This window comes from Carcharodon carcharias (genome assembly GCF_017639515.1).
Source record: "Carcharodon carcharias isolate sCarCar2 chromosome 29 unlocalized genomic scaffold, sCarCar2.pri SUPER_29_unloc_2, whole genome shotgun sequence".
Lineage (NCBI taxonomy): Eukaryota > Metazoa > Chordata > Chondrichthyes > Lamniformes > Lamnidae > Carcharodon > Carcharodon carcharias.
In genome coordinates, this window is record NW_024470665.1 from 3,616,732 (window position 1) to 3,636,200 (window position 19,469).

At 53.9% G+C, this 19,469-nt stretch overlaps 2 protein-coding genes across 5 annotated transcripts in view; one reads left to right on the plus strand and one right to left on the minus strand.

Annotated features, from left to right (window-relative positions):
* LOC121274034 (scavenger receptor cysteine-rich type 1 protein M130-like) overlaps positions 1-19,469 on the plus strand; it is a 743,215-nt gene that overhangs the window by 290,751 nt on the left and 432,995 nt on the right. The window lies entirely within an intron of this gene.
* LOC121274035 (high affinity cGMP-specific 3',5'-cyclic phosphodiesterase 9A-like) overlaps positions 5,430-19,469 on the minus strand; it is a 46,647-nt gene continuing 32,607 nt past the window's right edge. For 2 of the 4 annotated variants that reach the window (XM_041181167.1, XM_041181170.1), the window contains 9 exons: positions 18,903-18,989; positions 15,969-16,073; positions 14,371-14,453; positions 12,690-12,846; positions 12,050-12,163; positions 8,574-8,678; positions 7,577-7,705; positions 6,975-7,158; positions 5,430-5,799 (listed from right to left, as the gene is read on the minus strand). In XM_041181167.1, the coding sequence (XP_041037101.1) occupies positions 6,994-7,158; positions 7,577-7,705; positions 8,574-8,678; positions 12,050-12,163; positions 12,690-12,846; positions 14,371-14,453; positions 15,969-16,073; positions 18,903-18,989 (945 nt within the window). In that variant the 3' untranslated portion in view covers positions 5,430-5,799; positions 6,975-6,993. The remainder of the gene's footprint in view (positions 5,800-6,974; positions 7,159-7,576; positions 7,706-8,573; positions 8,679-12,049; positions 12,164-12,689; positions 12,847-14,370; positions 14,454-15,968; positions 16,074-18,902; positions 18,990-19,469) is intronic. The other 2 variants (XM_041181168.1, XM_041181169.1) reach the window with 2 other exon arrangements.

Genomic DNA, 19,469 nt, shown 5'->3' on the forward strand with positions numbered 1-19,469 from the left:
GGGAGCTGAATGGACCTCCTCCTGTTCCTGTGTAACAGGCTCACGGGGGTGAATGGGCCTCCTCCTGTTCGTGTGTAACAGGCTCGAGGGGGCTGAATGGGCCTCCTCCTGTTCGTGTGTAACAGGCTCGAGGGGCTGAATGGCCTCCTCCTGTTCCTATGTAACAGGCTCGAGGGGCTTGAATGGGCCTCCTCCTGTTCGTGTGTAACAGGCTCGAGGGGCTGAATGGCCTCCTCCTGTTCCTGTGTAACAGGGCACAGGAGGCTGAATGTGCCCTCTCCTGTTCCTGGGTAACTGGCTCATGGGGCAGAATGGGCCTCTTCCTTTTCCCTAGTAACAGTGACAAGGGACCTTAATGCGCCTTTTCCCGTCCCTGTGTAACAGGCTCGAGGGGGCTGAATTGTCTACCTCCTGTTCCTGTGTAACAGGCACAATGGGGCTTAATGGGCCTCCTCCTGTTCATGTGTAACAGGCTCGAGGGGACTGAATGTACCTATACTTGTTCCTGAGCAATAGGCTCGAGGGGGCTCAATGGGCCTCCTCCTGTTCCTGAGTAACAGGCTCTAGGGGGCTGAATGGGCCTCTTCCTGTTCCTATGTAACAGGCTCGAAGGGCTGAATGGGCCTCCTCCTGTTCCTGTGACAGGCTTGAGGGGACTGAATGGCGTCATAGTTCTGTTATGTTCTGATGTTTATGATGAATCTGGAGGCAGTAGTGTGGGTCAACATCCTGGGGGTTACCATTGACCAGAAACTGAACTGGACTAGCCATATAAATACTGTGGCTTCAAGAGCAGGTCAGATGCTGGGAATCCTGTGACCATTAAATCACCTCCTGCCTCCCCCAAACCTGTCCACCACCTACAAGGCTCAAGTCAGGAGTGTAACGTAATAGTCCGCACTTGCCTGGATGAGTGCAGCTCCCACAACGCTCAAGAAACCAGACACCATCCAGGACAAAGCAGCCCCGCTTGATTAGCACCCCATCCACAAACATTCACTCCCTCCACACAGCAGTGTGTGTACCATCTACAAGATGCACTGCAGCAACTCAGCAAGGCTCCTTCGACAGCACCTTCCAAACCCACGACCTCTACCATCTAGAAGGACAAGGGCAGCAGACACATGGGGAACACCACCACCTGGAAGTTCCCCTCCAAGTCACTCACCATCCTGACTTGGAAATATATCACTGTTCCTTCACTGTCACTGGGACAAAATCCTGGAACTCCCTCCCTAACAGCGCCGTGGGTGTACCTACACCACAGGGGACAAAATCCTGGAACTCCCTCCCTAACAGCGCTGTGGGTGTACCTACACCACACGGACAAAATCCTGGGACTCCCTCCCTAACAGCGCCGTGGGTCTACCTACACCACAGGGACTGCAGCGGCTCAAGGAGGCAGCTCACCCACCACCTTCTCAAGGGGCAATTAGGGATGGGCAACAAATACTGGGCCCGGCCAGTCCAACAAGAAAGGAGGCACTGCTGGACTTGGTACTTGGGATTGAGGTGAGCTAAGTAGGTCAAGTGACAGTGGGGGAACATTTAGAGGACAGTGATCATTGTATAATAAGGTTTAGGATGGCGGTGGAATATGACATTGGTCTATCCAAAATAAGAACAATCAACTGGCAGAGAGCGGGCTTCATCAATAGGGGCATCGAGTACAAGAGCAGGGGGGGTTATGCTGAATTTATATAGGACACTGGATAGACCTCAGCTGGAGTGTTGTGTACAGTTCTGGGCGCCACGCTGTAGGAAGGAGGTGAACGTGTTGGAGAGAGCGCAGAAGAGGTTTATGAGAATGGTTCCAGGCACGAGGCACTTCAGTTATGAGGAAACATTGGAGATGTTGGGATTGTTTTCCTTGGAGAGGAGAAGGCCGAGGGGAGATGAGATAGAAATCATGAGGGGCCTGGACAGAGTAGATAGTGAGGAACTGTTCCTGCTCCTAAACGGATCGACAAACCAGAGGGCTCAGTTTTCAAGTGTTCTTTTTTGCAAAAGGAGCCAATGCGAGGTGAGAAGAAAACTATTTCACACAGCGAGTAGTTAGGGATTGGAATGAGCTGCCTGGAATTGTGCTGGAGGCAGGTTCCATTGACGCATTCAAGAGGGCATTGGATGGTTATTGAAACAGAAACAACGCGCAGGGGTGACAGGGAAAAGGCAGGGGCTTGGCACCAAGTTGGAAAGCTCAGAGAGATAGTGCAGGCACGATGGGCCGAAAGGCCTGCTTCTGCACTGTAACAGTTCTGTGGCTCTGTGACATCCACATCTGGTAAAGGATTAAAAACACGTGTGGATGATTGCAGAGAGAGAGAGAGAGGGTGCTCATTCAGCCTTCGCTTTGTGCCAGTTATCACACTTCCCCTTCATATCCTGTGGTGTGCGTCGGTATTATATATATCTCGAGGTAAGAGAAAGGGCAAATGCCAACGATTATGACAAGCAAAACCCTTTCACGGAAAACTAAAGCCTCAGGAAACACCTGATGCGGTTTGTGATGCCGACAATTTCACTGCTGCTTCTGACATCGAACGTGGTTGGGCCCAGAACCAGTGGCCTCAATCCACTCCTGGTCACTCGTCCACCTTGAAGCTGTGCGGTCAAAACCCAAGTCCGCAGGGCGGAGTGCAAACTTGGATGACCCCACTTGCAGTGAGGGAGCAGTCGCGGAATGGAGGGGGCGCCGGACTGTCAGCGCTGAGGGAGTGCTGCACTGTCGGAGGGTCAGCGCTGAGGGAGTGCCGCACTGTCGGAGGGTCAGCGCTGAGGGAGCGCTGCACTGTCGGAGGGTCAGCGCTGAGGGAGTGCTGCACTGTCGGAGGGTCAGCGCTGAGGGAGTGCCGCACTGTCGGAGGGTCAGTGCTGAGGGAGTGCCGCACTGTCGGAGGGTCAGTACTGAGGGAGTGCTGCACTGTCAGAGGGTCAGCGCTGAGGGAGTGCCGCACTGTCGGAGGGTCAGTACTGAGGGAGCGCTGCACTGTCTGAGGGTCAGTACAGAGGGACTGCTGCACTGTCGCAGGGTCAGTACTGAGGGAGCGCTGCACTGTCGCAGGGTCAGTACTGAGGGAGTGCTGCACTGTCGGAGGGTCAGTACTGAGGGAGTGCCGCACTGTCGGAGGGTCAGTACTGAGGGAGTGCTGCACTGTAGGAGGGTCAGTGCTGAGGGAGTGCTGTACTGTCAGAGGATCAGTACTGAGGGAGTGCTGTACTGTCAGAGGGTCAGCACTGAGGGGGTGCTGCACTGTCAGAGGGTCAGTACTGAGGGAGTGCTGCACTGTCGCATGGTCAGTATTGAGGGAGTGCTGCACTGTCGGAGGGTCAGTACTGAGGGAGTGCTGCACTGTCGCATGGTCAGTACTGAGGGAGTGCTGCACTGTCGGAGAGTCAGTACTGAGGGAGTGCCGCACTGTCGGAGGGTCAGTACTGAGGGAGTGCTACACTGTCGGAGGGTCAGTACTGAGGGAGTGCTGCACTGTTGGAGGGTCAGTACTGAGGGAGTGATCGCACTGTCGGAGGGTCAGTACTGAGGGAGTGATCGCACTGTCGGAGGGTCAGTGCTGAGGGAGTGCTGCGCTGTCAGGTGGTCAGTGTCTTTCAGGCAGCGCCTTCCAGATCACAACAACTCGCTGTGTGTCAAAAATAATCCACCTCATCTCCCCCACCTCTGGTCCCTTTTCCCCGATTCTCTTCAACCTGTGTCCCCTCTGGTTACCGACCCTCCAGCCGCTGGAAACACTTTCTCCTCATCGACTCTGTCCAAACCCCCCTCCTGATGTCGAACGCCTCGATTCAATCTCCCCCCCACTTAACCTTCTCCGCCCCGAGAGAGAACGATCGCAGCTTCTCCCAGTCCCTCCACACAGTCCCTCAACCCCTGGAACCGTTCGAGTGAATCTCTTCCGCTCCCCCACCAAGTCCCTGGCAACCTTCCTAAAGTGTCTGCTGTGCTCTGAGTTGGACATAATCCTGCAGCTGGTACTGTGCCAATGACTCAGTAATGGCTTTGCGCTAACTTCCTTATTCCTGTAACTTGCGCGCTGCTATTAATAGAGCCTTGGTACCCTGGCAGATTTATTCAATATTTTGGAACACCCTGTCTATCATGGACTGCACTCACTCACCCAGCGAGTTTTTTGTGATCTGGAAGGCGCTGCCTGAAAGGGGGGTGGTGGGAGCAGGTTCGATAGGAACTTGCAAAATCGGGGGCATCGGAGAAATACTCCAAGGGGGAGAAAATTTAAGAGGGCTCCCGGAAGTGGGGTGGTGGGGGCGGGCGGGGGGGAGGGTGGGCTGGGTGTTTCAGTGGCTGCAGCATGACTGGCCGCTGCGGCGGAAGCAGTCTGAGGTTTCGAGAGGCTTCAGCGAGCAGGCTGAGGCAATCTTGAACGGAAAATGTGACGCTGATCTCAGCAACGATTGCCAGAGGGAAACAACCGACACACGTGCTCCAGCCCTCGCAGTTTGGCTCGACAGGAGCACGGCCTGGGACTGCAGTGGGAGACGATCCTGCCCGATGAGAGGCGCCGGTGTAAGAACGAGAAAGTCTTGCCGCAATTCTCCAGGCCTGGGGCTCTGTGAACAGTTTCAGCCTCCCCGCCTGAGGCAGGATGTACTCTCCGCATGGGGAGCGTCAGGAGAGGTCACCCAGACCGGTTCCTGGGATGAGAGGTAAGTTGGGGGGGCGGGGGGACGCGGGTCGAAATTTCAAAACATGGGGTCGGTCATTTTGGACGGAGAAATGTCCTCACTCGGAGGGGTGAGAATCTTTGGAATTCTCTCCCCCCCCGCCGCCCGACACCAGGGAGCTGTGGGTGCTCCATCGCTGGATATATTCAAGACCGAGATCAATGGATTTTTGGGCACTGAGGGAGAGGGCGGGAGAGTGCGGCTGAGATAGGAGATCAACCATGACAGTGGTGACTGGGGGAACAGATCTAGGAGCTGAATGGCCTCCTCCTGTTCCTGTTTCTGAGGTTGGTATTTCTCTGGAGATAGCCTAGGTTCATTGTTTGACGTGGTTAGCCTCAGCGGCTCCTTCATACCCTTAACACATTCCCACCCTTAAAACACTCTCAGACAGGTACAGCACGGGGTTAGATACAGAGTAAATCTCCCTCTACACTGTCCCCATCAAACACTCCCAGGACAGGTACAGCACGGGGTTAGATACAGAGTAAATCTCCCTCTACACTGTCCCCATCAAACACTCCCAGGACAGGTACAGCACGGGGTTAGATACAGAGTAAATCTCCCTCTACACCGTCCCCATCAAACACTCCCAGGACAGGTACAGCACGGGGTTAGGTACAGAGTAAAGCTCCCTCTACACCGTCCCCATCAAACACTCCCAGGACAGGTAAAGCACGGGGTTAAGTACAGTCTTTGCCTCTCTTTATTGTGTTTGAAGTTGGGGGGGTGTGGGGGTGGGGGGGTGTCGAAATCTCAGGTTTCCCATGAACGAGTTTGGGAGGTGAAGGCTTCGTTCCCGCGGGCGATAGCTCGGTTGTCGATCCTGCCAACCTCATGGGTAGAAGCTGGGGAGAAGTGGCCGCTGCCTGCGAGGAGGTTGGGGCCTGTGCGCTGAGCGCTGAGCGAGCCCTCGTCCTAACCCGGAGTTCCCACCACAGTCCCAGACGTACAATATCCACCGCCTGACACCGGAGGCAGTTTGACTGTTATCCGTCCAATAGGATTGATCCTTGGTGGGGTAGCCGATATGGAGGAGGCTTTGCTGATTGGACATTCCCCAGCGTTCAGAATCTCGCCTCGTTCCTCCTTACGCAGCTCCTGATGGATGAAGAAGATAAGAGGACGATTAATTCACCTGGAAAGGGCGGGGGTTTCGCTCCCTGGCTTTCTGGGTTGGTCTGGAAGAGGGACCCAGAGGCCGAGAGCTTTCGAAGGGTGGGTCGGGCTCTTGGGGGATCAATAGGTTTTATTTTCCCTCCGGCAGAGAGCTCGAATCCTGGGCATTGCGGTCAGAATTGAAGAGTCTTTGGGAGGGAATGGGAATGAGTCCGCATCCTTTCCCGCAAAGGAAGGAGGTTTGATGAATGTGTTATTAGCAATCCGCATCAAAGTATTCCCAGGGTAATGGAGACCGGAACTGTGCACAGTGCTGCCAGTGTGCTCTAACCAAAGGATATGGAGACTGGAACTGTGCACAGTGCTCCCAGTGTGGTCTAACAAAGGGATATGGAGACCGGAACTGTGCAGTGCTCCCAGTGTGGTCTAACCAAGGGGTATGGAGATCGGAACTGTGCACAGTGTTCCCAGTGTGGTCTAACCAAGGGATACGGAGACTGGAACTGTGCACAGTGCTCCAAGTGATATCTAACCAAGGGATATGGAGACCGGAACTGTGCACAGTGCTCCCAGTGTGGTCTAACCAAGGGATACAGAGACTGGAACTGTTCACAGTGCTCCAAGTGATACCTAACCAAGGGATACGGAGACTGGAACTGTGCACAGTGCTGCCAGTGTGGTCTATCCAAGGGATATGGAGAATTGAACTGTGCACAGTGCTCCCAGTGTGGTCTAACCAAGGGATATGGAGACCGGAACTGTGCACAGTGCTCCCAGTGTGGTCTAACCAAGGGATATGGAGAATGGAACTGTGTGCAGTGCTCTGGAGTGTGGTCTAACCAAAGGATATGGAGACTGGAACTGTGCGCAATGCTCTGAGTGTGGTCTAACCAAAGGATATGGAGACTGGAGTGTGGTCAATGGTGACCGGAACCTTTCACAGTTTCTATACAAGTTGAGCGTATCGTCTCTGCTCTTCAAGCGTAGACAATCACCCCAGTGTTTCATTTCCTTTTTGATGTCCCCATTAAGCTGTGCTTGTGCTTTGAGCGACCTGTGCCTTTGTATCGGTGGATCCACCTGATGGACCACCTCATTTACCGTTCTCATCGCGAAAGGAGTGTGCGCCCACCTTAATCCTCCTGCTCATGCCTCACCTTGGTGTAATGCCCTCCTCTAATCCACGTCCTCTGCTTGGAGCGAGTGTGATGCCGAACTCAGCCGCGAGCTCAACTCCTGAGGCCCTTCGCTTTTGGCTACCGCCGGCCGGAGCAGCTCTTCATAACGGTCTCTTGACTCCCTCAGGGGTTGAACCATCACTTCGTCAAGTCGCGAGAACAGCTGAAAGGAGAGGAGAGCTTCAGCAATCAGTGATCCCGCTCGATCTCCGGGCCCTGGATTCTTCACCAGGTTTCCCAAAGGGGCCTGTAATATTCCCACACCGCTTCCCGGGAGGTCTATGGAAGGAAGTGTCTCGAAAGCAGATATGCGGGGAAGGGCAGCCAAAGGGTTCGGTTATTTAGCGGCATCTTAACGGGGGATAGAGGCAGAGGGAGAAAGGGGGGATGGTCGGAGAGGTTTAAGGGCGGAATTCTACAGCTCAGGCCCCCCACCCCCAGGCGGCTGAAGGCGCGGCCTCCAATGGTGGAGCGATGGGAATCGGGGGGATGTTCAAGAGGCCGGAATTGGAGGTGCCCCCACCACCCCCGCCCCCCCCACCCCGGTGCATGGGCAGAAGTTGGGCCTTGGTTCTAATTACCTTGGACACAGTCTCGAACATGGGAAGAAGAACGGATTTGATGAATCGAACTTGCACGTTGGGTTTGGTGACCCTGTCTCTGTCCATGAACGAAGACACAGGCAGCCCCTCCGATTTCTCCCTCTCGCTCTGGAAAACAGCCAAACCAATCAGTGCAATAAAGACTCAAAGGTTTGATTTTACTAACCCTCTGAGAGAAATGTTGGACTTGTCCCTTAGAATGTACCCGTCCAGGGTCTCTTCAGGTCTAACTGAGAGGCCAGCACTCGCTCAAAACTGATCCTCCAACAGTGCGGCACTCCCTCAGTACTGACCCTCCAACAGTGCAGCACTCCCTCAGTACTGACCCTCCAACAATACAGCACTCCCTCAGTACTGACCCCAACAGTGCAGCGCTCCCTCCAGACTCTCACTGGGGCAACGTCCGCCTGGAGTATGAGGCTCATGTCTCTGGAATGAGACAGGGACGCACAGCCTCTTGACTCCCAGGCAATGGGCCAAGGATTAATGGACACTGCCTTGAACATTGACAGACACTACCTCCTGCCCTGTGCAGTGTAGCCCCCAATCAGGATACCCCTTACCTGCTCACCCAATTGGTCACCAAAATGAGAGATGGCGATGCATTACAGTCTTGGTTAAATCGCCGGGATTGCGCACACCCATTCAAGTATTCCGTTGTTCAACTGTTCCGCGCTTCGATTGCCCGGAGGCTGCTGACCGATCCCCGCTCACAGTGCTTGATGGCTTTAGCCCGGGCGTTGACTCCGAGCCAAGGGAAGAGAGGAGCTGCAGCCAGCTGAGCAGAGGCCAGCGGGGCGAGGGTGCTTTAGCATCGCAGCGACGGGCAAAGAAGCGGCAAGGAGCTGCCTGGCTCTACGAAACCCACCTCGTCTCGGCCTCGCTCCCGAGGGGAATCAAAGAGACAAAGTCGGCGGGAGGGGAGGTAAGGTGGGGGTGGGGGAAAGGTAACCGGGTGAAACGTCTCGCCACCCACCTGCATAAAATACTCCTGTAGGAGGCAGTCCACCCAGGGCTCGGAAACCTCCATCGGCCTCACCTCGTTGGAAATGTCACAGCATTTTATCAGCATCTGTTTCAGCTGCCAAAGAGAACTCAGTGAGATGCGGTCCACGGCTGGCCCTTGCCTCCCCACCCACAGGTCACTCCCCCTGGGAGGCTGCACTAGGACACCTGCCCTCCTCTCCCCTCTGCCCCTCTCTTCCTCCTCCTCCTCCTCTGAGGAGGTGCCACCAGTGGAAACCACAGTCCCCATTACCAGGGTCCCAGAAGCCTGTCTGATCCCTGGAAGGATCCACGCGGTCAAAAAGCACCTGACTTCAAGGGCTACCCAATTGGGCCCAGATTGTCGGGGTGAGATTTGCACGTGCGAGTGAACACATGATCACAATCGGTTATCCGACTCCTCCTCCGAAAGCCTCCCACCCTGTTTGCTTTGCGTACCCACGCTGAGAAGCTCACGTTTGTACCCTCACCAAAACCAATGGGATTATGGGGGGGTACCTTGTAGCAGTGAGACCCAACGCCCTGCGGTGCCAGTGATTGGTGGGCCACAGGTTGTTGTGTTTGTTTCCCTCTCTCGCTGACTGATGCCCTGCTCCATGTAATGTGCAAGTCTGCTGCCCCCAAGTTTATAAACTTTGTTGGAAGGGTGAAGGTTCCCATGAGCGAGACTTGTTTCATTTTGAACTGTGGCTCTGTTGTCCCATCTCCCCAGTTGGTGAGTGCCGGAGGGAGTGCTGCACTGTGGGAGGGTCAGTACTGATGGAGTGCTGCACTGTCAGAGGGTCAGTACTGAGGGAGTGCTGCACTGTGGGAGGGTCAGTACTGATGGAGTGCTGCACTGTCAGAGGGTCAGTACTGAGGGAGTGCTGCACTGTGGGAGGGTCAGTACTGAGGGAGTGCTGCACTGTCGGAGGGTCAATACTGAGGGAGGGCTGCACTGTCAGAGGGTCAGTACTGAGGGAGTGCTGCACTGTTGGAGGGTCAGTACTGAGGGAGTGCCACACTGTCGGAGGGTCAGTGCTGAGGGAGTGCCACACAGTCGGAGGGTCAGTACTGAGGGAGTGCTGCACAGTCGGAGGGTCAGTACTGAGGGAGCGCTGCACTGTGGGAGGGTCAGTACTGAGGGAGTGCTGCACTGTCAGAGGGTCAGTACTGAGGGAGTGCTGCACAGTCGGAGGGTCAGTGCTGAGGGAGTGCTGCACTGTTGGAGGGTCAGTACTGAGGGAGTGCTGCACTGTCGGAGAGTCACTAGTGAGGGTGTGCTGCACTGTCAGAGGGTCAGTACTGAGGGAGTGCTGCACAGTCGGAGGGTCAGTGCTGAGGGAGTGCCGCACAGTCGGAGGGTCAGTACTGAGGGAGTGCTGCACAGTCGGAGGGTCAGTACTGAGGGAGTGCTGCACAGTCGGAGGGTCAGTACTGAGGGAGTGCCGCACAGTCGGAGGGTCAGTACTGAGGGAGTGCTGCACAGTCGGAGGGTCAGTACTGAGGGAGTGCTGCACAGTCGGAGGGTCAGTACTGAGGGAGTGCTGCACAGTTGGAGGGTCAGTACTGAGGGAGTGCTGCACAGTCGGAGGGTCAGTACTGAGGGAGTGCTGCACAGTCGGAGGGTCAGTACTGAGGGAGTGCTGCACAGTCGGAGGGTCAGTGCTGAGGGAGCAGTACCGGCCGGAGAGTGCAGAACCGGGACTGTGTGGGTGAGGAGGGAGGCCGGGGGGTGGGGTTTCACAGTCTCAGGGTGAAGGGCTCAGCCGCTTTGGGCAGAGATTGAGGAGAAATGTCTTCACTCGGAGGGTTGCGAATCTGTGGGGTTTCCCCCCCCCCACCCCCCCCACATCCCCTCCCCCACCCTCCACCCTCCACCCACCCCCCCCCCCACCCCGCCCCCCCGGGGGAAGCTGTGGGCACTCCGACGCTGAGTCTATTCATGATGGAATTTTGGGCACTGAGGGATTAGGTGGGAAAGGGGACTCGAGGTGGAAGATCAGCCACGATGGGATTGAATTGGGAGCAGGCTCAAGGGGGCCGAATGGACTCCTTCTGCTCCTGTTCCTGGGGTTGTTAACCACAACAAGGCAGCATTACTCAGGCTAGAGAGTTCAAAAGGAGTGAAGTTACACTCAGCTCAATCGAATAAAAACTTCAATTACAGTAAACTGCTCCCTCAGTACTGACCCTCCGATAGTGCAGCACTCCCTCGGTACTGACCCTCTGACAGTGCAGCACTCCCTCAGTACTGACCCTCCGACAGTGCAGCACTCCCTCAGTACTGACCCTCTGACAGTGCGGCACTCCCTCAGTACTGACCCTCCGATAGTGCAGCACTCCCTCGGTACTGACCCTCAGACAGTGCAGCACTCCCTCAGTTCTGACCCTCCGACAGTGCAGCACTCCCTCAGTACTGACCCTCTGACAGTGCGGCACTCCCTCAGTACTGACCCTCCGATAGTGCAGCACTCCCTCGGTACTGACCCTCAGACAGTGCAGCACTCCCTCAGTTCTGACCCTCCGACAGTGCAGCACTCCCTCAGTACTGACCCTCTGACAGTGCGGCACTCCCTCACTACTGACCCTCCGACAGTGCGGCACTCCCTCAGTTCTGACCCTCCGACAGTGCAGCACTCCCTCAGTACTGACCCTCTGACAGTGCGGCACTCCCTCAGCACTGACCGTCCGACAGTGCGGCTCTCCCTCAGTACTGACCCTCCGACAGTGCAGCACTCCGTCAGCACTAACCCTCCGACAGTGGGGCACTCCCTCAGTACTGACCCTCCGACAGTGCGGCACTCCCTCAGTTCTGACCCTCCGATAGTGCAGCACTCCCTCAGTACTGACCCGCCGACAGTGCAGCACTCCCTCATCATTGACCCTCTAACAGTGCAGCACTCCCTCAGCACTGACTCTCCGACAGTGCAGCACTCCCTCAGCACTGACCCTCCGACAGTGCAGCACTCCCTCAGCACTGACCATCCGACAGTGCGGCAGTCCCTCAGTACTGACCCTCAGAGAGTGCAGTGCTCCCTCAGTACTGACCCTCCGACAGTGCGGCAGTCCCTCAGTACTGACTCTCTGACAGTGCAGCACTCCCTCAGTACGGACCCTCAGAGAGTGCAGTGCTCCCTCAGTACTGACCCTCCGACAGTGCGGCAGTCCCTCAGTACTGACCCTCTGACAGTGCAGCACTCCCTCAGTACTGACCCTCCAACAGTGCGGCACTCACTCAGTACTGACCCTCCGACAGTGCGGCACTCCCTCAGTACTGACCCTCTGACAGTGCAGCACTCCCTCAGTACTGACCCTCCGACAGTGCAGCACTCCCTCAGTGCTGACCATCAGACAGTGCAGCACTCCCTCAGTACCCACCCTAGTTATTTCCTCTAACTCGCTATGTTTTTAAGCACCTCAGTTGGTAACCCAGCACCTCCAGGTGAAACCTTTCTCAGTACTTACAGATCGGAGATGGTCCTTGTTCTGGTACTCAAAGTTGTCTACACACTGGGTGAATTCCTGCATGATTTCCTCATGTCTGTCCATGTCTGTTGCCAGGATCAGCTCCGTGATTCCCTAGATCAGGAGAGAGCCAGACATCAGCTGACCTGTCGCATACGCAGAACCTATGTCATAGAACCCTCAGGTAAAGAAAAGCTTCCCTGTGTAATAGGATAGAGGGGCTGAATGGCCATCCCCAGTTCTGATGTAACTGGTTGGAGCAGCTGATTGGGCCTCCTCCTGTTCCTGTGTAACAGGCTCGAGGGGGCTGAATGGCCTCCTCCTGTTCCTGTGTAACAGGCTCGAGGGGGCTGAATGGGCCTCTTCCTGTTCCTGCGTAACATGCTCGAGGGGCTGAACGGGCCTCCTCCTGTTCCTGTGTAACAGGGCTCGAGGGGGCTGAATGGGCCTCTTCCTGTTCCTGTGTAACAGGCTCGAGGGGGCTGAATGGGCCTCCTCCTGTTGTATCGCCTTGTAGGAATGTTTAGGACAGTCTGTGGGGTAACATTGGCGATAAGATGCGTCCCCCTTTCATCGCACACCGATACCTTACCATCCTGGGCTCACCCACCCAGAATGTCCTCATATCAACTCTACCTACCTCCTGGATCTGGTTGAAGAGTTCAGGGTCGGTGTTCCCGAAGATGTTACACTCTGGGTCGGAGAGGATTTGGAAGGCGACAGCACAGTGATGGTTCTCGAGGGGAGAGATGTTGTTGTAACGAATTGCGAGCTTGGTACAGGCGTTAATCTGGTACCTGTTCGAGGAAGCGAGTGGTGTTTTAGTGCTGGGTTTCATTACGTGTTCCGAGTTTAGCCCCCTCCATTACCCCTTAAGAATCTCATTTATAGATAATGTCCTGTCCCTAAGAACGTATCGGGCCCTGTTACACAGGAACAGGAGGAGGCCCATTCAGCCCCCTCGATACAGACCCTCTGATAGTGCAGCACTCCCTGAGTACTGAGCCTCTGACAGTGCAGCACTCCCTCAGTACTGACCCCCCCGACAGTGCAGCACTCCCTCAGTACTGACCTTCTGACAGTGCAGCACTCCCTCAGTACTGACCCTCTGACAATGCAGCACTCCCTCAGTACTGACCCTCTGACAGTGCAGCACTCCCTCAGTACTGACCCTCTGACAGTGCAGCACTCCCTCAGTACTGACCCTCTGACAGTGTGGCACTCCCTCGGTACTGACCCTCTGACAACGCTGCACTCCTTCAATACTGACCCTCTGACAGTTCAGCACTCCATCATTACAGACCTTCCAACAGTGCAGCACTCCCTGAGCAATGACCCCTCCCACATTACGGCTTTCCCTCAGCACTGAACACTCTGACAGTGCGGCACTCCCTCAATACTGACCCTCTGACAGTGCGGCACTCCCTCAGTACTGACCCTCTGACAGTGCAGCACTCCCTCAGTACTGACCCTCTGACAGTGCTGCACTCCTTCAATACTGACCCTTTGACAGTGCAGCACTCCCTCGATACAGACCCTCCGACAGTGCAGCACTCACTCGGTACTGACCCTCTGACAGTGCGGCACTCCCTCAATATTGACCCTACAACAGGGAGGCACTCCCTCAGTACTGACTGCCCAACAGTGCAGCACTCTCAGTACTGAGCCCCTGACAGTGCAGCACTCCCTCAGTACTGACCCACCGACAGTGCAGCACTCCCTCAGTACTGACCCTCCGACAGTGCAGCACTCCCTCAGTACTGACCCTCCGACAGTGCAGCACTCTCTGAGCAATGACCTTTCCCATGGTGCGGCACTCCCTCAGCACTGAACCCTCCGACAGTGTGGCACTCCCTCAGTCCTGACCCTCCGACAGTGCGGCACTCCCTCAGTACTGACCCTCCGACAGTGCAGCTCTCCCTCAGTACTGACCCTCTGAGGGTGGGTTTAAGCCCAGAGGCTGCTGACTCTGAAGCAAGAGTGGGCAGTCGCCTGATCCAGCGACACCAGCCATCTAACCGTGTGGCTTGTTGGCATCTTTATTGTTTTTGTATCATCGTGAGTGTATCGGGATGAATATTGTTGCAGCCTGCGAACTGGACAGTCCTTGGCTGCGGCCAATCATCACCCAGCGACAGCGACGACACTGCTCGGGGACAACCTACTCCCGCTCCCCTGATGACGGGTCCAAGGGTCACCATCAGCCAGCGCACGTAAGAATCCCACTGGACAATGACTCAGCGTCCCGAACTTGGACACTGTCCCCTCACACACCGGGGGGCAGGGATGGTGTGACTTAACAACTGGGAAGCCAGACTCACGCATTGTTGTAGCCGGGATGGTCCAGGTCATGACACACAGCCGATGTTATCAGGACTACGATGTCTAGCATGCTCAGCTTGTGCTGTGGAGGTATAAGGGGAAAGACAAGTTCTACAAATATTCCATTGTTCCAGTGAACGCAAACCGGAGGAACAGCACCTCATCTTCCGACTGGACACTTTACAGCCTTCCGGACTGAATATTGAGTGCAACAACATCAGATCGTGAACTCTCTCCTCCATCCCCACCCCCTTTCCGATCCCCCTTTCCCCAATAATTTATAATTTTTTAACAAATATATTTTTCTTTTCCCACTTGTTTTTAAATTCATTTCGATCCACTGTTTCATCTCTACCTTTTAGCCCATTTCGATCCCTTCCCCTCACTGCCACCCCCACCAGGGCCATCTGCCACTAGCTTGCTACCCTTAATGTCCCCATTAGCACGTCCTTTATCCTTCAGGTAATATCACCACCGTCAACACCCCTTTGTCCTTTTGTCTATGACATCTTTGGCAATCTCTCCTTTGCCTCCACCTATCACTGACCCGCTATCCAGATCTACCTGTCCCAGCCCCCTCTACCAGCTTATCTTTCAAATCATTTCTATATGTCTTAGTTCTGATGAAGGGTCATACGGACGCGAAACATCAATTATATCCCTCTCCGCAGATGCTGTCAGACCTGCTGAGTTTTTCCAGGTGTTTTTGTTTCAGATTTCCAGGCATCCGCGGTTTTTTTTTTGCTTTTATCGACAAATATTCGCTTGGTCAAATCAGAACTTGAGTTTTGCTGAGGAGAGAAACATTCTGCCCAAGCTTTGTGTCTTGCACTCATCAGGACAGGTTTGCAGAGAAAACCCGAATCTCAAAGGGAGCAACGCTTTACACCGCATGAGAATGAAAGGCGTCAGTTGGCGCATAGGCCATTATCCCGGACGACATCTTGTCCCTTTGGCCGTTCGCCACAGGCAGAGGTCCAGCCCTGTCCAGCCAGGCCGCTCTTACAAAAACCCAGAGCGTTTTATACCTGAAGTCAGATGTGATTCCGCGCTTGGACAGCACTTACCGACCAATCCCGAGTGTGCCGGCCAAACAACCAATTTCAGGTGATCAGTCAGGCTCTGCAATGCGGCTCACTTATGCTTGCTAGAGGCTACATGTCTGCGTACGCGGGGACTTATCCTCTGCAGGCAAAAGGAACATGTCCAGGCATTGACAAAAAAAGGCTGGCGGGGGAGGGTGGGGGTGGTGGGGAAACAATAGTCCCCCTGGGTGCCTCCTGCATGGCAATGTGTCAGCCAATCCGAGTTGTCAACCGATCAGCACCGTTTTCTCATGTGGTATAAATACGTTGTGATCGTTTGAAATTTGGTATTCTTGTGTCTGTCCTGATGAGTGCAAGATGAAAAGTTTCGACAACAGGTGTCTCTTTTTTTCAGCGAGACCAAAGTCAGGTTCATTGGAAGTTCCGCGGGGGTGGGGTAGGGGGGCTGGTGGTGCAGTAGGGCCCTCCCTCGGTACTGTAAAGCCGAATGCTGCTGGGGTCCAAATGAGAGGGTGGGATCTCCGGGTCTCATCCGGCTCTACGAGACCCACCTTGAGGTTGCACAAGTGGATCATCCCATGCATCATCTGCGTCACACAGAAGCAGTGCCTCAAGTTGTGGAATGGGTTGTCCCTGTAATTCTCTTGGATGCACAGCTGCAAGAGAGGGAAGGAAAGCATCAGGGTGTGCGGCACAGAAAGAGTCCATTCGGTCCATCTCCTCCGTGCTGGTGTTTCTGCCCCACACCAGCCTCCTCCCACCCCCCTTCTCCATCTCGCCCCATCCCCGTATCCTTCTATTCCTTTATCCCCCCTCATGTGTTTATCCAGCTTCCCCCTTAAACACAATCGACACTATTCACCTCGACCACTCCCTGTGGGAGCGAGTCCCACATTCTCCCCCACTCCCTGGGTAAAGAGGTTTCTCCTGAATTCCCCCCATTGGGTTTATCAGTGACGATCTCATATCGATGGTCCCCTGGTTCTGGTCTCACTCCGACAAGTGGAAACATCTTCTCTACGTCTACCCCATCGAAACCCTTTCATCATTTTAAAGACCTCGATCAGGTCTCCCCCTTCAGCCTTCCCTTGTCTAGAGAAAATAACCCCAGCCTGATCAGTCTGTCCTGATAGTTATAACAGCACAAAAGGGTTAAGGGAGTGTTGTGGCATGGCCAAGTCACTTATTTGTAATAGGGTTGACCTGCGGACAACCTTCTAAGTGGAAACACTCGGTTTATTTAGCCAGCGGCAACTACACGTGTGCTCTCAACTCCATCTCTATCTCAGCACTGACTGTGGAGGTCGCCTGCTCTGCTAACACATTGGTTCACACAGATCATGTGATCTAACATCACAGGGTTATTCGTAAAGGCATAGTCCAACGTTTAACCAAACCATAATTACCACAGGAAGCGTCCTGGGTCAGCCTTTACTTTCACCCTCTGATCCAGGGCTAGGCCCGAGGAGGTGATGAGTTCCACTCAGTCATGGGGTCACTGGTCTTGGCCTCCAGTCCAGCAATTTCTCCCTTTCAAAATTCTCATCCTTCTTTTCAACTCCCTCCATGGACTCACCTTCCTCCCTCTCTCTGTGACCTCCTCCAGTCCCTACAACCCTCCCTATCTCTGTAACTCCCTCCAGCCCCTCCAACCCTCCCTATATCTGTAACCTCCTCCAGTCCCTACAACCCTCCCTATCTCTGTAACTCCCTCCAGCCCCTCCAACCCTCCCTATCTCTGTAACCTCCTCCAGCCCCTACAACCCTCCCTATCTCTGTAACCTCCTCCAGCCCCTAAAACCCTCCCTATCTCTGTAACCTCCTCCAGCCCCTACAACACTCCCTATCTCTGTAACTTCCTCCAGCCCCTACAACCCTCCCTATCTCTGTAACCTCCTCCAGCCCCTACAACCCTCCCTATCTCTGTAACATCCTCCAGCCCCTACAACCCCCCCTATCTCTGTAACCTCCTCCAGCCCCTACACCCTCCCTATCTCTGTAACCTCCTCCAGCCCCTACAACCCTCCGAGATCTCTGCGCTCCTCCAATTCCGCCCTCTTGACCATCCCCCGATTCCCACCGCTCCACCATTGGCGGCCATGCCTTCAGCTGCCTGGGGGGGGTCCTGACCTCTGGAATTCCCTCCCTAAACCTCTCCGCCTCGCTCCTCCTTTAAGAAGGTCTTTAAAACTGACCTCTTTCACTGAGTTTTTTTGTTACCTGTCCCTAAGATCTCCTTATGTGTCTTGGAGTCAATTTTTATTTTGATAATCACTCCTATGAAGCACCTCAGGATGTTTTACTATGTTAAAGGTGCTAAATAAATGCAGATTGTTGCTATTTCATAACAAAGAGAGAGAGAGAGTAAGAGAGACAGAAACCATAAGGAAAATAGAGGGAGAGTGAAATAAAACTGAGGGATAGAAAGAGAGAATGCACAGCCAACAGACACAGAGAGAGAAAATGCAGAGAAAGGGACAATGGAGAGGAAGAGAAAATTGAGGGAGCAAATTTGGGGAGAGTTGGATAAACTTGAGAGAGGGAACTCAGGAAAAGTGGAGGTGTTGAATGGGGTAATAGTTTGGCTGATACGTACCAGGCAGCGTTTCAAGGTTAAGGTTATGGTTATTGTCAGGGTTAGGGTTAGTGTTAGAGGCAATGTTAGTGTTAGAGGTTTAGGATTAGGGTTAGGGTTACTGATACAAACCAGCCAACAATTCAGGTTTAAGGTCATGGTTAGTGTTAGAGTTAGGGTTAGGGGCAATGTTAGTGTTAGTGTTAGTGTTAGGGTTAGGGCTTGGAGTAATGTTGGTGTTAGTGTTAGGGTTAGGGTTAGGGTTAGGGTTAAGGTTAGGGTTAGGGTTAGGGACAATGTTAGGGTTAGGGTTAGGGTTAGGGTTAGGGACAATGTTAGTGTTAGGGTTAGGGTTAGGGTTTGGAGTAATGTTAGTGTTAGTGTTAGGGTTAGGGTTAGGGGCAATGTTAGTGTTAGTGTTAGGGTTAGGGTTTGGAGTAATGTTAGTGTTAGTGTTAGGGTTAGGGTTAGGGGCAGTGTTAGTGTTAGGGTTAGGGTTAGGGGCAATGTTAGTGTTAGGGTTAGGGTTAGGGTTTGGAGTAATGTTAGTGTTAGGGTTAGAGTTAGGGGCAATGTTAGTGTTAGGGTTACTGATACATACCAACCAGCATTTCAATGTTTGTGTTTAGGGATTTCGGGGTTTAAGGGTTTCGAGTTTAGGGTTTAGGGGTTGGGGGTTAGGGTTAGGGTTACGGTTACTGATACATACCAACCAGCATTTCAATGTTTGGGTTTAGGGATTTCGGGGTTTAGGGGTTTCGAGTTTAGGGTTTAGGGGTTGGGGGTTGGGGGTTAGGGTTAGGGTTAGGGATAGGGTTACTGAAACACACCAGCCAGCATTTCAGGGTTAGGGGTTATCGGTTAGGGTTAGGTTTAAGTTCAGGTTAGGGTTAGGCTTACTGAAACTTACCAGCCAGCGTTTCAGAGTGATGGCATTGATGTGGAACTCCTGGACCAGTCCAAGGTCGTGGTACATGTATTCAATGCAACTCAGCATCTGTGGGAAGATCGGAATCAAGAAATGTGAATGTTCACCCATGTTCCTTCAACAGATCATACATTCTGCCAGGAGGCATCTAACGATGGATCCCTGGGGTGAGGGGGATTGGCCCATGAGGAGAATGGGCCGATATTCTCTGGAGTTTAGGAGAGTGAGAGGCGATCCCATTGAAACATATAAAATCCTCCGAGGGTTTGACCTTTCCCCGTGACGCTTCTGCTCTAGCTGCCGCAAGCTTTCGTACGTATCTCAGCACGTAGTCCTGGACCTTGGAAAGTGCCAGTCTGCACCCCCCACACTCCCCAGCTCTGGCTGCATGATTGACAAGGAAAGTACACGGTAAATATCAAGTGAATCCCAATTGTGTAGAGGTAGCGATGAGTGGAGAACACATTATATGGAGACTGTTATGACCCAGCAACAGGAAAAGGCTGACTAATTTAAAATCCCAGAGGGAAACTTTAAACAACTGTCATA